Source organism: Salvelinus fontinalis, chromosome 20 (genome assembly GCF_029448725.1).
Source record: "Salvelinus fontinalis isolate EN_2023a chromosome 20, ASM2944872v1, whole genome shotgun sequence".
Lineage (NCBI taxonomy): Eukaryota > Metazoa > Chordata > Actinopteri > Salmoniformes > Salmonidae > Salvelinus > Salvelinus fontinalis.
In genome coordinates this window covers 38,675,148-38,691,211 of record NC_074684.1, presented here as the reverse complement: position 1 = coordinate 38,691,211, position 16,064 = coordinate 38,675,148, and the positions used below count along the sequence as shown (strand labels likewise).

The 16,064-nt window shown below is 42.7% G+C and overlaps 2 protein-coding genes across 4 annotated transcripts in view; one reads left to right on the top strand and one right to left on the bottom strand.

Moving 5' to 3' along the window:
- Nucleotides 1–523: 523 nt before the first annotated feature.
- On the bottom strand, nucleotides 524–5,154 carry LOC129817811 (rho-related GTP-binding protein RhoV-like). Its single transcript, XM_055873383.1, has 3 exons — nucleotides 3,377–5,154; nucleotides 3,103–3,161; nucleotides 524–2,715 (listed from the first exon to the last, which is right to left on the bottom strand). Exons 1-3 carry the CDS (start codon nucleotides 3,612–3,614, stop codon nucleotides 2,269–2,271), a joined length of 744 nt encoding a protein of 247 aa, XP_055729358.1. The 5' UTR covers nucleotides 3,615–5,154; the 3' UTR covers nucleotides 524–2,268.
- Nucleotides 5,155–5,194: 40 nt separating this feature from the next.
- The window catches only part of LOC129817810 (vacuolar protein sorting-associated protein 18 homolog), a 29,244-nt gene continuing 18,374 nt past the window's right edge, over nucleotides 5,195–16,064 (top strand). For all 3 annotated transcript variants that reach the window (XR_008753775.1, XM_055873381.1, XM_055873382.1), the window contains exons 1-7: nucleotides 5,195–5,559; nucleotides 5,778–5,919; nucleotides 6,343–6,434; nucleotides 12,176–12,426; nucleotides 13,719–13,898; nucleotides 14,081–14,254; nucleotides 14,522–14,647. Coding sequence is in view for 2 of the 3 variants with exons in the window: in XM_055873381.1 (XP_055729356.1) it covers nucleotides 5,466–5,559; nucleotides 5,778–5,919; nucleotides 6,343–6,434; nucleotides 12,176–12,426; nucleotides 13,719–13,898; nucleotides 14,081–14,254; nucleotides 14,522–14,647 (1,059 nt within the window). In the remaining variant the exon portion in view is untranslated. The remainder of the gene's footprint in view (nucleotides 5,560–5,777; nucleotides 5,920–6,342; nucleotides 6,435–12,175; nucleotides 12,427–13,718; nucleotides 13,899–14,080; nucleotides 14,255–14,521; nucleotides 14,648–16,064) is intronic.

Below are 16,064 nucleotides of genomic sequence, written 5' to 3'. Positions count from 1 at the left end.
ATTTATTTTGATGTAACTGCACTCGGTCAAATGTTTATCACTATAAACACTGTGAATCTGCTCTAACCCCTGCTTCCCTCCCTCCCTGCCTCCCTCCCTGCCTCCCTGTAACCTTCCCTCAAGAACCTCTCCCAGCATGACATAGCTGTGCTACAATATCCATTCTCCATGTGGATTCCACCCAGCATTTACCCTCTCACCCCCTTCACTCAGCAGACAGTTCCTGTGGACAGCTATCACCACATCCCAAGGTAATGTGATGGTCCAGCTATACGATATAGGGTACCTGGGGAGTTTCTACAGAATACTCAGGACCCCCGTAGAGAACAATACTAAACGCCAATCAGGCTCAAGTAGTGTTCTTCCTAAACAGGCCTTTACATCCTTACAGTCCTCCGACGTGCTAGACACGGTTACGGAAGTCTCCGGAATCACAAAACGGATCATCAATATACATGTTATTTTATTCAAATGAAGCAGCAATACATTTTGACAAAAGAACATTACATAGATTTTTTTTTTCTTCTCCAGAATTTATTTCCATCACTTCATTCAAAAACAGCATGAAAATATGTAGACACTAGTGACAGAGGGTTTGGTTGGAGATTTTAGTGACAAAAAATATACAATTTCACAAAAAAATTAAACTTTTTCACAGATCTGTAAAATTGCAGACAAAAAAAAAAGTTGGATGAACTGTTTTAAACAAACAGAAATATATTTCAAATTTACATTCACTCTTCCACAAGAAGTATAAAAAGCATATAGCCTGAGTACCAACCCTCATCTAGCCTGGGTACCAACCCTCATCTAGCCTGAGTACCAACCCTCATCTAGCCTGTGTGCCAACCCTCATCTAGCCTGGGTACCAAACCCTCATCTAGCCTGGGTACCAACCCTCATATCTATAAACCAGCTAGGACTGACTGCCACCAACCATCGGTCTGGTAATAACATCACTTTACAAAACAACACAGAACCAGACGGGCAAGCTATTTAAAGTGAGCGTTAACATTCAAGCAGGAGCTACTTAGCCTCCTATAATGTACACATTGTATCCTGTAGATTGGGCAGGCTGATTCGTCTGGAGATAGACACGATAGTGTGGTCAGCGTCAACTAACAGAGAATCAGAGACAGACAGGAGTGTTTCATTCACTGGAGGGGGGCTGGGCTGGGCTTTTTTCTTTTACTGGCTGGGGTGTCTAGTGTAAACAAATGAATGAAGAAGCAAATGAGGTCCCAGAGACAGGAGTGTCAATCCCTGGGGTGGCTGGGCTGGGTTTCTGCTGGGGGCTGGGGCCTGGGGCAGGGTAAGTCTCCTTACTACTCTACACCTTGTCACAGGCTAGTGTTGATACTGACCGCTCATTACATCAAAGCCTAATACTATAATCAACACATAGGCCTGTGAGTCATTCCCAGTTCACACACAGGTAAGACGTTAGCACCTACTTCAGCCTACATACAGTGTTGCATATGAATAGGTCTGTGTGGCTCGGCAGCACAGAACACAAAGGAGAAAAGGCTAACAACCATGTGTTTCTCTCTCTCTCTCTCAACCCACTCATGTTCTGACTATTTAGGGTCGTTTAGCAGACACTCTTATCCAGAGTATCCCCCCCCCCCATACTGGTCCCCCGTGGGAATCGAACCCACAACCCTGACAGTACAAGCGCCACGCTCTACCGACTGAGCTACACGGTACTACCACACAGAGTCAACGCAGTAAAATCTCAGGATGGAATGGGCACCAATCCGGACCATGCAAATTAGTTCAGAACATTTACATGATGGCCTTGTCCCACTGACAGGATGCTTGTTTATGTACATGGTTTTAATATTCTCTCTATTCTTTCGCTTCTTACTTGGTTACCTCAACCATGTAGGCCTACTTGACAGATACTGTACTTTTGGATAGTGACTATCTGTCAACCTGAACAATCAGGCATGCTAATGTGCCCTGGTTTTGTTGTAATCAATGTAAATCACTAATCAAAGCAACTCAATCCACAGAGAAAGAGATAAGGAGAGAGAGAGAGAGCCTGCTCAGAGCAGCCTAGACACCCAACCACAGACATTTGGCTAAGTGAGCCTCAGTATCTATACCACCATCTCCAGACCAGGAGAGAACTAAGCACTTTTATAGGTCCATAGAGCTCAGTCCATTCACCACCGCTGGTTTATTCTAAAGTTACATCGTTCTTACAAAGTCTTCATAAGTGAATAAATAATAGTCTTTCTGTCCATGACCAATGGGGTCTGTATCTCAGATAAAACAGAAGAACTTCTTCCAGCTGCATTTAGAGAAGGCCTTGCTGTGTCTTTCTGACATCCGCCTCTTCTTCTCCTTCCTGGCCTTGTGTTTGATGGCAGCAAATATGGCCGCGTCGAACGCCTCTTTTAAGTTCTTCTGCGTCAACGAAGAACACTCGACATAGTCCACCGCTCTGATCTTATCCGCCATGCTCTGTGCCCGAGGGGTCAGCACCGGTTTGACCCCGTAGTGGTCCAGGTTGATCAGGACGTTGACGTCCAGCAGGAGGTCTGACTGGGTGCCCACGAGGACGATGGGAGCTGAGGGGTTGCAGGCTCGGATCTCGGGGATCCACTTGTTGGTGACATTGCGGAAGGAGGTGGGGTTGACCACACTGAAGCAGAGCAGGAAGACGTCCGTGTGGGAGTAGGAGAGGGAGCGGAAATCATCAAACACCTCCTGGAAATGTCAAGAGAGAGAGAGAGGGGTCAGGTTAGCTGATTCAGCAGAGTGTAAATACTGTCTGGTGGTCTGAACAACAACAATGGACGCCGTGACAGAGAGAGACGATGACACACATGGCATGACATGTATTGGCCTTTAGAATTTAACACTCCAATTCTACTGCTGCTACATTGTAGATGACTGATCGTTTCCTGTCACTAAATCTGTTTGTCACATTTGTGACTGATTCTACAAAGCACACGGGATGTTCCATTCCAACACATTTCAAACCGTTGTCATTAAAAATCGGACTAATGAGATACAAGAATAACCTATTCATTACGGATGATATCATTTTCTTATTAAAAAAAAAAGTTAAAAAAATTGTCTGATATTTTTTACCTGTCCAGCTGTGTCCAATAGTTGTATTTTGACTGGGGCTCCTTCTACTTGGACTTGACCTGTTAAGGAAAACAGAAGAATACAATTATTTTTTAACTCAAGTTTGTACATAGTTTGGGTATTTCCATAAACAATTATAATTTACAATGCAATAACCTAGTAGCCAGCAATACATTCAGTTATTCAATTGTTATAAATTACGCTAATATAAGTTTATAAACTTAGACTACAACGGTTTATATTTTTTATTTTGGGTCATTTAAAAGGTACTCACCAGAAAAGACATCAAAGCCGGTCTGTTTGTACTCCGTGGGGTATCCATTTGTGGTGTAACTGACTATCATGCTTGTCTTGCCCACAGCCCCGTCCCCCACCAGCATACAGCTGATAGCCGCGGGCTCCCTCTCCAACCCGGGCGCTGGCTCCCTCTCCAACCCGGCCTCTTGGCTCATCAGTCCGCATGAAGAGGGAACGCGGGATTCTTCACAATAATAATCCATTTGAGGTGGCATGTCCAACAACTCAAATTGAAGAATAGTAACTTCCCAGTGCAGAAGTGATCAGTCTTATTTCGATGTGCGATTCTCTAGAACAGTTTTGGTTTCTGTATGATCCTGGACCGGAGTGTCTCCTCTATCGTTACTTTGATGGTTTGTGAATGACGGTGTGATGCGACTTGGTTTTGAGGGGACTTTTCCGCTCAGACAGGTTGTGATTTGCATAGCCCCGCCCCCGCTAAACGCAGATCAAGACAGGTGTGAACTGACGCCAAGCTGAGATGAAACAATGACCATCTGACTCCCCAGCCAGCGCATTTGGTTCCTTGGAAATTGTGAGATGGTTGGCAAAGAATATATATTATTTTTTTGTGGCCCCCTGAACCCCATCAAAGTTGCCCATCCCTGATACCGTCTGACAAAGAACGTTGGGTGGTTGGTTGAGTTCTTATATTGCATGCTGTTTTGAGATGGGAGCTACTTCACAAATATTTGATGTGATATTTTTTTTGAAAGAATTAAGATAATAATGCAAAGATAAGGAAATTACAAGAATAAAGTTTACAGGGAAATCTATTGTGCAACGAATCAAAAATACAATAAATTATTTGCAGTTGTGTATTTTCAAAACGGACTATTGTTATCCCTTTATTTTTTATAAAAAATAAAATATATAAAAAAACGGACAATTCGTATCCTCTTCTTGAAAAACGTTTGGGAAAAATTATTTCACCTTAAATTCCTATGGCTAACAACTAGTTATGTTTTACTTGATAACAGGCGGTTGAGAAGTCAATAGAGGGTCATACCAGCAATGCCATATTAGAATGGCAATTTGCATAGCATTTTTACTCATCTCAACAAATTTACAAAAATTAATGATGTGTTTTAACCAATTTATGTTGTCTAATATAGTGTGTCAAAAATTCTATCATATTTTTAATCCAAATATGTATTAGATAATAAAGAAAAATGACATACCCTAGTCTGAGACCACCATACTTTTTTGTTGTCGTTCATATTAACTGCCTGGTTGAGCACAGTTCTACAAAACCTTTGCTTTTTAGCCTTTTTTTGCATTTTAACTATTTACTTTCATATTCCTAGTCTTCACAGTCTCTAGTAACACAAATGGTGCAATATGTATCCCTCACAAACGGAATTCCTGTCTTTAATCCCATATTTTTGGTGATTGATTTGGAGTTTCTTACAGCCCTCTAAATGGGTAAAGCGCCACAACATCTAACTGCAGCAACCTAAAATGATACAAATAATGTAAATTGATGCAGGAGGGATGGGGGAGTTGACCAATCAAGTACAAATGAATATTCTGTTCATATCCACTTCAAAATCCATTGTCAAAACATGCTCTACCAGCCGGTTGAGAATTGGGTTAAAGGGTTATGAAGTACAATAATGTATTCATTTTTTTTCTTATATGATTTTGCAGGGAATTCAATTTATAATCATCCACAAATAGACAGTAGACCTTTTTGAATATTGGACAAAGTGCGCATCCTAGTGTCAGACGTCGGAACTACAAGTGTCCTGAGCACATAATGATATCCGTGGATCACCTGACCCAAAACTGTCCCTCCCTTATTGTGCATTTGTATATTTTCAGGAAGCTTCACCAAATAAGCATGTTTCTATAGTTTTTAAATGGATGAGATTATACAGTTGTCTTTCTTTTTTGGGCTACTCTTCTATTCTGAAACATTTCTCACGAGACGCAGGCAACCGGATCTGTTTTGTGCAGATTGTAAAATAGTTAGCTAGCACAGTCATGTCATCGCATGATCTGACATTGTAGAAGTTAGCTATTAGTTAGGTTTTCTCTGCTTTAGACCACCCCTACATTTTGCAATGTCTTCTATCCTGGATGAATACGAGGACTCGCTGAACAGCAGGCAACACAGTAGCCGCCTGTCTGCTGCCAACATCGGCATAACACACTCCGGTACTGGGGAAAGGCTACGGGCCTCTCAATTGGGTTTTGATTATGATAAGGCTAGTTGGGACCATCTATATGGTTGAATCTGTGCACCAAATTACTTTCACCTAGCTAATATAATCATTATCTGTATACTGTTTAGCTAGCTTGATACCGATTTGATCAAATAAGATACAATTATGTTGGCAATAATGATGATGATTGACATACGTGATTCGTCGTAGGGTTCGTGAATGTGAGACTGGAGGAAGAGAAGCCGATATTCAACAAACAGAGGATTGATTTCTCACCCCCAGAGAAGATCAACCACTTTGCTGTCTGCAACAATCAACTATGCATGAGTTTAGGAAAGGACACTCTTCTGAGGTAGGGGACTCTTTCTTTTAAATCTGCAACAACCCCTAGTGATCCCGCGTTATCATGTTCTTGTGAATAGCCCCGTCACCAATGCCTGCCCATTCCACTCTGTGTAAAACCAGCAGAATGAGTGATGGGTGCAGTTTGTATCTTGATGTGATTGCTAAATGATGGGATTAAAAGCTAAATGATGGGATTAAAAGCTAAATGATGGATTAAGAGTTGATCATGTCAGTCATTCAGGGTGATTTATGTGTAATTGTGGATCGGTGTAATGATGATGATATTTCATGTGTTGTTGCACAACTTTCAAATATCTTCTGAAATAGCTGTGTGTCTTTTCACATAAGATTGTATACCATATTGGTATCTAAGATAAGGGAATTTGACTTTTATAAAGGTGTTTAAGTTTTCCTCTGTATGTTGTTCCAGGATTGACCTTGCCAAGCCGGACCGGCCCAACCAGGTAGAGCTGGGGAGGAAGGAGGACAGCAGAGTACACAAGCTCTTCCTGGACCCCACAGGTGAGAACCAGAGAGCTCTTCCTGGACCCCACAGGTGAGAACCAGAGAGCTCTTCCTGGACCCCACAGGTGAGAACCAGAGAGCTCTTCCTGGACCCCACAGGTGAGAACCAGAGAGCTCTTCCTGAACCCCACAGGTGAGAACCTGCACAGTATTCCCAGGCAGTAGCAACAGCGCGACTTTAGATCAGTAGAAAACATTTGACAAAAGCCACAAAATACACCTTTATGGATTTCTGCAAATACTGTATGTAAATATCAAGGGAGTCCTCTTACATTTGTGAACTTTACTTTCCTATTGATCAAACAACCATGAACAGGTAGGCTCTCTCTCTCTCTCTCTGTCTCCCTCTCTGTCTCTCCCTCTCTCTGTCTCTCTCTGTCTCTCCCTCTGTCTCTCTCTGTCTCTCCCTCTGTCTCTCTCTCTCTGTTGCTTATGCACATCAACAAGATCAACAAATGTTAGCCAGAGTGAGATGAGCTAAAATCTAACCAGGGAACAGTAGATAAACCCTCTCAAACCTTTTTTGTTGTTGCTTGTAGTTGGCCGTCAAAATTTTGCTTATAAAAATTGCCTGCGTGCTTGTCCCAACCCACGTTTGACAACTGAATGGGAAATTGCCTGCCCTCCCATTTGATCAATGCTAAATGCATTTGATTTACAACTAAGAGCTATGCTAACTTTGGATAACAGTTGTTCAAGTTCAGCATAGCTAGCTAGCGAAGTGATGATATAAACTCAGCAAAAAAAGAAACGTCCTCTCACTGTCAACTGCGTTTATTTTCAGCAAACTTAACATGTGTAAATATTTGTATGAACATAACAAGATTCAACAATTGAGACATAAACTGAACAAGTTCTACAGACATGTGACTAACAGAAATGGAATAATGTGTCCCTGAACAAAGTGTGGGGGGGGGGGTCAAAAGTAAAAGTCAGTATCTGGTGTGGCCACCAGATGCATTAAGTACTGCAGTGCATCTCCTCCTCATGGACTGCACCAGATTTGCCAGTTCTTGCTGTGAGATGTTACCCCACTCTTCCACCAAGGCACCTGCAAGTTCCTGGACATTTCTGGGGGGAATGGCCCTTGCCCTCACCCTCCGATCCAACAGGTCCCAGACGTGCTCAATGGGATTGAGATCTGGGCTATTCGCTGGCGATGGCAGAACACTGACATTCCTGTCTTGCAGGAAATCACTCACAGAACGAGCAGTATGGCTGGTGGCATTGTCATGCTGGAGGGTCATGTCAGGATGAGTCTGCAGGAAAGGGTACCACATGAGGGAGGAGGATGTCTTCCCTGTAATACACAGCGTTGAAATTGCCTGCAATGACAACAAGCGCAGTCCGATGATGCTGTGACACACCGCCCCAGACCATGATGGACCCTCCACTTCCAAATCGATCCCGCTCCAGAGTACAGGCCTCGGTGTAACGCTCATTCCTTCGATGATAAACGCGAATCCGACCATCACCCCTGGTGAGACAAAACCACGACTCGTCAGTGAAGAGCACTTTTTGCCAGTCCTGTGTGGTCCGGCAACGTTGGGTTTGTGCCCATAGGTGACGTTGTTGCCGGTGATGTCTGGTGAGGACCTGCCCTACAACAGGCCTACAAGCCCTCAGTCCAGCATCTCAGCCTATTGTGGACAGTCTGAGCACTGATGGAGGGATTGTGCGTTCCTGTTGTAACTCGGGCAGTTTTTGTTGCCATCCTGTACCTGTCCCGCAGGTGTGATGTTCGGATATACCGATCCTGTGCAGGTGTTGTTACACGTGGTCTGCCACTGCGAGGATGATCAGCTGTCCATCCTGTCTCCCATGTAGCGCTGTCTTAGGCGTCTCACAGTACGGACATTGCAATTTATTGCCCTGGTCACATCTGCAGTCCTCATGCCTCCTTGCAGCATGCCTAAGGCACGTTCACGTAGATGAGCAGGGACCCTGGGCATCTTTCTTTTGGTGTTTTTCAGTCAGTAAAAATTTCCTCTTTCTAGTGTCCTAAGTTTTCGTAACTGTGACCTTAATTGCCTACCGTCTGTAAGCTGTTAGTGTCTTAACGACCGTTCCACAGGTGCATGTTCATTAATTATTTATGGTTCATTGAACAAGCATGGGAAACAGTGTTTTAAACCCTTTACAATGAAGATCTGTAAAGTTGTGAGTTTTTCTGAGTTTTCTTTGAAAGACAGGGTCCTGAAAAAGAGACGTTTTCTTTTTTTGCTGAGTTTACAGCTAACCAGATGACACTTGCATCTCTAGCTGTGTAGCCGCTGGAAAAACAGTATAGGGAGGCGGAGTCTGTCACTCATCCACTGGTCCAATCACATGACATCCTCCCAGCAGCTAGCTAGCTAGCTAACGTTAGGCTCTGTGGTTTGATCTTGCTACATAAATAGATACGCTAGCTTTTTAGTCACTGTATGACTGACTTGTGGTCATTGCCCTTGATTGTTTGATTGTATTGACATTCTCAGCCTTAGTTACATTCGTCTGTTTTTGTCCAAAATATTGATTAATTGAAACTGAAACAGTGCATCCCGAAGGGCTGGAGTACCAGGCCAGGTTTGATTTACAACCTGATGGCAATATTTGTTGCACCACCAAGAAATGTATTCGTGAACACATACATACAGTACAGTTGAAGTCAGAAGATTACATACACCTTGGCCAAATACATTTAAACTCAATTCCTGACATTTAATCCAAGTAAAAATTCCCTGTCTTAGGCCAGTTAGGATCACCACTTTTATTTTAAGAATGTGAAATGTCTGAATAATAGTAGAGTGATTTATTTCAGCTTTTATTTATTTCATCACATTCCCAGTGGGTCAGAAGTTTACATACACTCAATTAGTAGTTGGTAGCATTTAAATTGTTTAACTTGGGTCAAACGTTCCAGGAAGCCTTCCACAAGCTTCCCACAATACGTTGGGTGAATTTTGGCCCATTCCTCCTGACAGAGCTGGTGTAACTGAGTCAGGTTTGTAGGCCTCCTTGCTCGCACACACTTTTTCAGTTCTGCCCACAAATTTTCTATAGGATTGAGGTCAGGGCTTTGTGATGGCCACTCCAATACCTTGACTTTGTTGTCCTTAAGCCATTTTGCCACAACTTTGGAAGTATGCTTGGGGTCATTGTCCATTTGGAAGACACATTTGCGACCAAGCTTTAACTTCCTGACTGATATCTTGAGATGTTGCTTCAATATATCCACATCATTTTCCTGCCTCATGATGTCAGCTATTTTGTGAAGTGCACCAGTCCCTCCTGCAGCAAAGCACCCCCACAACATGATGCTGCCACCCACGTGCTTCACGGTTGGGATGGTGTTCTTCGGCTTGAAAGCTTCCCCTTTTTCCTCCAAACATAACGATGGTCATTTTGGCCAACAGTTCTATTTTTGTTTCATCAGACCAGAGGACATTTCTCCAAAAAGTACCATCTTTGTCCCCATGTGCAGTTGCAAACCGTAGTCTGGCTATTTTATGGCGGTTTTGGAGCAGTGGCTTCTTCCTTGCTGAGCGGCCTTTCAGGTTATGTCGATATAGGACTTGTTTTACTGTGGATATAGATACTTTTGTACCTGTTTCCTCCAGCATCTTCACAAGGTCCTTTGCTGTTCTGGGATTGATTTGCACTTTTCGCACCAAAGTACGTTCATCTCTAGGAGACAGAACGCGTCTCCTTCCTGAGCGGTATGAAGGCTGCGTGGTCCCATGATGTTTATACTTGCGTACTATTGTTTGTACAGATGAACGTGGTATCTTCAGGCGTTTGGAAATTGCTCCCAAGGATGAACCAGACTTGTGGAGGTCTACAATTTTTTTTTCTGAGGTCTTGGCGTATTTTCTTTTGATTTTCCCATGATGTCAAGCAAAGAGGCACTGGGTTTGAAGGTAGGCCTTGCAATACATCCACAGGTACACCTCTAATTGACTCAAATGATGTCAATTAGCCTATCAGAAGCTTCCATTACATCATTTTCTGGAATTTTCCAAGCTGTTTAAAGGCACAGTCAACTTAGTGTATGTAAACTTCTGACCCACTGGAATTGTGATACAGTGAAATAATCTGTCTGTAAACAATTGTTGGAAAAATTACTTGTCATGCACAAAGTAGATGTCCTAACCGACTTTCCAAAACTATAGTTTGTTAACAAGAAATGTGTGGAGCGGTTTAAAAACTAGTTTTAATGACTCCAACCTAAATGTATGTAAACTTCCAACTTCAACTGTATATATCTATATATTGAACTACATCCATCTATTCTGCCAACTATTCCTTACTCTACATCATGGGATTTTGAGTAACAAATTACCTCTTTGTAAAGCCCATGAAGTTGGTTTTGTATCATTAACTGACGATTTGATATTTTTGACTGATATTATGATTTTCTGTTTGTTTCATAACTGCAAAGTAGTTAAAATGCTGCCAGTTCCACTTTAAATTGACAGTCTGTTGCCTATCAAGGGTTTTCATAGAGGTATTTCTCAGGTAAATTTTTCACCAAGCTGTTTTTTAAAATTATTTCTAATTGATGTGAGTAAACATACTAAAGAAGTCATGGTTTTTCATCTAAGAACCACAAATGAAGTACAGAAACATCTGGACCAATTAAATTCCTTTACTCTTACAGGTCTGTTACTGTCTCGTCATAACCTCTATTTCAACAGACACTTTCACAGATAGATAGGTTTACTGTCTCGTCATAACCTCTATTTCAACAGACACCTTCACAGATAGGTTTACTGTCACGTCATAACCTCTATTTCAACAGACACCTTCACAGATAGATAGGTTACGACGTGACAGTAAACCTGCCTATCTATCTATCTGTGAAGGTGTCTGTTGAAATAGGTTTACTGTCTTGTCAACCTCTATTTCAACAAACACTTTCACAGATAGATAGATAGGTTTACTGTCACGTCATAAATCCTCTTCAACAGACACCTTCAGACAGGTTTACTGTCATGTCGTAACCTCTATTTCAACAGACACCTTCACAGATAGGTTTACTGTCCCGTCATAACCTCTATTTCAACAGACACCCAGACAGACAGGACAGACAGGACAGACAGACAGATAGATTAGGTTTACTGTCATGTCGTAACCTACCTATCTGTCTGTTAAGGTGTCTTGAAATAGGTAGGTTACGACGTGACAGTAAACCTACCTATCTACCCTCTCCTTCCCTGCAGGGTCTCACCTGGTGATTTCTCTCAGTACCAGTAGTAACTCTGGCCTCCCCTCTCCTTCCCTGCAGGGTCCCACCTGGTGATTTCTCTCAGTACCAGTAGTAACTCTGGCCTCCCCTCTCCTTCCCTGCAGGGTCCCACCTGGTGATTTCTCTCAGTACCAGTTATAACTCTGGCCTCCCCTCTCCTTCCCTGCAGGGTCCCACCTGGTGATTTCTCTCAGTACCAGTTATAACTCTGGTCCCCTGCAGGGTCCCACCTGGTGATTTCTCTCAGTACCAGTTATAACTCTGGTCCTCTGCAGGGTCCCACCTGGTGATTTCTCTCAGTACCAGTTATAACTCTGGTCTCCCCTCTCCTTCCCTGCAGGGTCCCACCTGGTGATTTCTCTCAGTACCAGTTATAACTCTGGTCCTCTGCAGGGTCCCACCTGGTGATTTCTCTCAGTACCAGTTATAACTCTGGTCCTCTGCAGGGTCCCACCTGGTGATTTCTCTCAGTACCAGTTATAACTCTGGTCTCCCCTCTCCTTCCCTGCAGGGTCTCACCTGGTGATTTCTCTCAGTACCAGTGAGTGTCTGTATCTGAACAGGAACACCCAGAGGGTGAGGTGTCTGTCCCGCTGGAGAGGACACCTCATAGACAGTGTAGGCTGGAACAAGCTACTGAGGACAGAGACCAACACTGGGCCCATCCTAGTGGGAACCAGCCAGGGAATCATCTTCGAGGCTGAGATCTCTGCTTCAGAGGGAAGCTTGTTTAACACCAACCCCGACCACTACTTCAAACAGGTCAGTGGTAGGATGTGACTATAAACTAATGACATTATACTGTATATCTTCATGTTCACTACCAGTCAATAGTTTGGACACACCTACTCATTCCAGGGTTATTCTTTATTTGTACTATTTTCTACATTGTATAATAATAGTGAAGACATCAAAACTATGAAATAACACATTTGGAATCATGTAGTAACCAAAAAAGTATTAAACAAATCAAAATTATATTTCATATTTGAGATTCTTCAAAGTAGCCACCCTTTGCCTTGATGACAGCTTTGCACACTCTTGGCATTCTCTCAACCAGCTTCATGAGGTAGTCACCTGGAATGCATTTCAATTGACAGGTGTGCCTTGTTAAAAGTTCATTTGTGGAATTTCTTTCCTTAATTCGTTTGAGCCAATCAGTTGTGTTGTGACAAGGTAGGGGGGGTATACAGAAGATAGCCCTAATTGGTAAAAGACCAAGTCCATATTATGGCAAGAACAGCACAAATAAACAAAGAGAAACAACAGTCTATCATTACTTTCAGTCAATCCAGTTGCAAAAAACATCAAGCGCTATGATGAAACTGCCTCTCATGAGGACCGCCTCTAGAAAGGAAGACCCAGAGTTACCTTTGCTGCAGAGGATACGTTCATTTGAAATCGCTCCACAATCACCCGACCTCAAGCCAATTGAGATGGTTTGGGATGAGTTGGACCGCAAAGTGAAGGAAAAGCAGCCAACAAGTGCTCAGAATTATGTGGGAAGTACTTCAAGACTGTTGGAAAAGCATTCCAGGTGACTACCTCATTATGCTGGTTGAGAGAATGCCAAGAGTGTGCAAAGCTGTCATCAAGGCAAAGAGTGGCTACTTTGATGAATCTAGAATATATTTTGATTTGTTTAACACTTTTAGTTTTTTGGTTACTACATTATTCCATATGTGTTATTTCATAGTTTAGATGTCTTCACTATTATTCTACAATGTAGAAAAACCCTTGCATATGTAGGTGTATCCAAACATTTGACTGGTACTGTATATTCAGAAATTATACAACATAGCCAAAACAAATGCTGTTAATACTGTATTCTTTTTTTGTTGTTGATTGATTTTGAACCAGTGGAAAGCTCTGCTAATCAAACCTATTGAAATTCAAAAAAGAATCAATCCATGCTGAGATGGTTACACTCCTTCGTGTGAACTTATCCGCAGGCTGAAAGCTTTTGTGAACAGCTTTCGCTATCGTGTTTTGAAAGTACGTTTGCAAAACGAATCCTTTTATTATACCGAGTAATGTATGTCATTGAAACACAGGTCCATTCCCTGGAGGAGGACGGGAGGCCCGCTCCAGTATGCTGTATAGAGGTGGAACGAGGTCCGGAGTCTAAAGTCGTCATCATCGCCACCACCAGGAAGCGTCTGTTCCAGTTTGTAGGTCGTGTGGCAGAGGGGTCCGAGCAGCAAGGCTTCAGCTCCATATTCTCACAGAATCAGGTCTGTTCAGACAGCCTTTTAAAACAACATGGCCGTGTTGGAAATTGGACTCTATTCCCTATATAGTCCACTACTTTTGGTCAGAGCCTATGAGGTACTTTATAACTTGTTATAACCGTATAGGAACCTTTTTAATATGTCTTGTGACAAGGCTTATAATGTGCTATGTCTGCTACTACTAGGAGCTTCTGCCCAGCTTCCAGGAGTTTCCGTTTAATATGGGCTACAGTGAGATCACCTTCTACACCCCCAAGCTCAGGTCGTGCCCCAAGGCCTTCGCATGGATGATGGGTAACGGAGTTCTCTACGGTCAGCTGGACTACGCCAAGATGGACTCGCTGCTCAGTGATGTGCAGGTACTGTTTTTCTAATATATTTAGGCTAGTATACTTTAAGGTTTGATGTGTTGTATTTGGTCATGTGCTGTAGTGGTGAACTCCCCACAGGTGATATGGGTGGGCTGAAGGTCTATTTGTTACTGGGCTTTCAGAATAATTCTATTGTATTCTAGAAATTAATATTTCTGCTGCACTTATCTCTGTCTCTTTGTCTCTCTTTGTCTCTCTCTCTGTCTCTCTCTCTCTGTCTCTCTCTCTTAATTTATTTAACCCCCCCCCCATCAGGTGTGGGATTACACCCCAGACATAGACTTCAGTTTCAACAAGCCCATCTCCATCGTGTTGACTCAGTTCCACATTCTACTCCTCCTCCCTGACCGCGTCAAAGCCATCTGCACCCTCAACGGACAGGTGGGCGCACACACACACACACACACACACACACACACACACACACACACACACACACACACACACACACACACACACACACACACACACACACAGACAGACGGAACTCTGCCTTTGCTGCTGCTTGCTCTGTGGGGTCCGGGCCGGGCTACTGTGGGGTCCGGGCCGGGCTACTGTGGGGTCCGGGCCGGGCTACTGTGGGGTCCGGGCCGGGCTACTGTGGGGTCCGGGCCGGGCTACTGTGGGGTCCAGGCCGGGTTACTATAAAAGCACTTAACCTGCGTTTACACAGGTGGCCCAATTCTGATATTTTTCCCATTTAATTGGTATTTTTGACCACAACGCATTACTTTATTGGGGACAATAAAGTAACTGTATTACTTGATTGCATTATACTGTATTTCTATGGACTGGAATTACACACGTCTTTCAAACCATGAGGCAGAAGAGAACATGTGATTCTGGTGCATCGCATGCAGCCTACAACGTTACAAGTATTGGCAAGCGGATTTGATTTACACTTTTTTAATATATAATAGGGACTGTTTTTGTAAAATTAGTAGGTTGACGCATATTTACCTTTTCATAATGTTATTATCCTGCCTCCTTTTCTCTCTCTCTCTCTCTCTAGTGTTGCTTCATTCCTTCCTCGCTTTCAACAAATGTAAATCTGTTTTGTTGTCCTTCTCGTCATCATTCTAATGACATGCTTGAATAATATGAGACTAGAATTAGACACAGAAGGTTTTCACTTCTCCTTCAGGGAGTAGCCTGCCGCCATCTTGCGTTCGCTCTTCTTTCAAACTTCCCGTCAGTACTGTAGGCTGCTGTATTTAACATTCAGAAAACAAGAGATTGTGTCCCTCTTTGTATAGTCTATTGGCGTAAGAACTATTGTCCAGTAATCTATTCTAGTCTAGCGTTTGGGACTCGCAAGAGCCTTTTTTTAAGGAGGGCCCCCAGCGGAGCACAGGCAGCCCATCTCTGTCCCCCTATCAGTTAGAAGCATATTTATACATAACTCCTCATTAATTAGCTAAATATAAGGCTAATACTGCATTGAATGTATTGAAAGAGGTAGGCTAGGACATCTAAATATATATCTCTATCTCAGTCTAGAACAGGATGATCTATTTTAGTTGCCATTTTGAATGGAGTTGATGGAGAGAAACTGCGAGAGGTGCACTGATTTAAAAGTAACGATATTTGACTTATTGGCTGTTTTTTAATTTAAAAAATATATAATCTTTACAATTATAAAAACAAGGTGATCACCAAAATCCAGATGTAGATGGGTAAATTAGACATGCGTTTGGTCTCTATATTATTCTAGCGTAGGCTATGCTGCAGAAAATGTAGACCTACCTGTCACAAGACAAAAAGTTACCATGATGAAATGACAGTGCATACTGAGATG

Coding starts and splice junctions, on each gene's coding strand:
- LOC129817811 (XM_055873383.1), bottom strand. CDS start 3,614: ATGCCACCTCAAATGGATTATTATTGTGAAGAATCCCGCGTTCCCTCT. Junction 3,162..3,376: donor CGGCTTTGATGTCTTTTCTG/GTGAGTACCTTT, acceptor TTTCCTTAACAG/GTCAAGTCCAAGTAGAAGGA. Junction 2,716..3,102: donor TATTGGACACAGCTGGACAG/GTAAAAAATATC, acceptor TGACATTTCCAG/GAGGTGTTTGATGATTTCCG.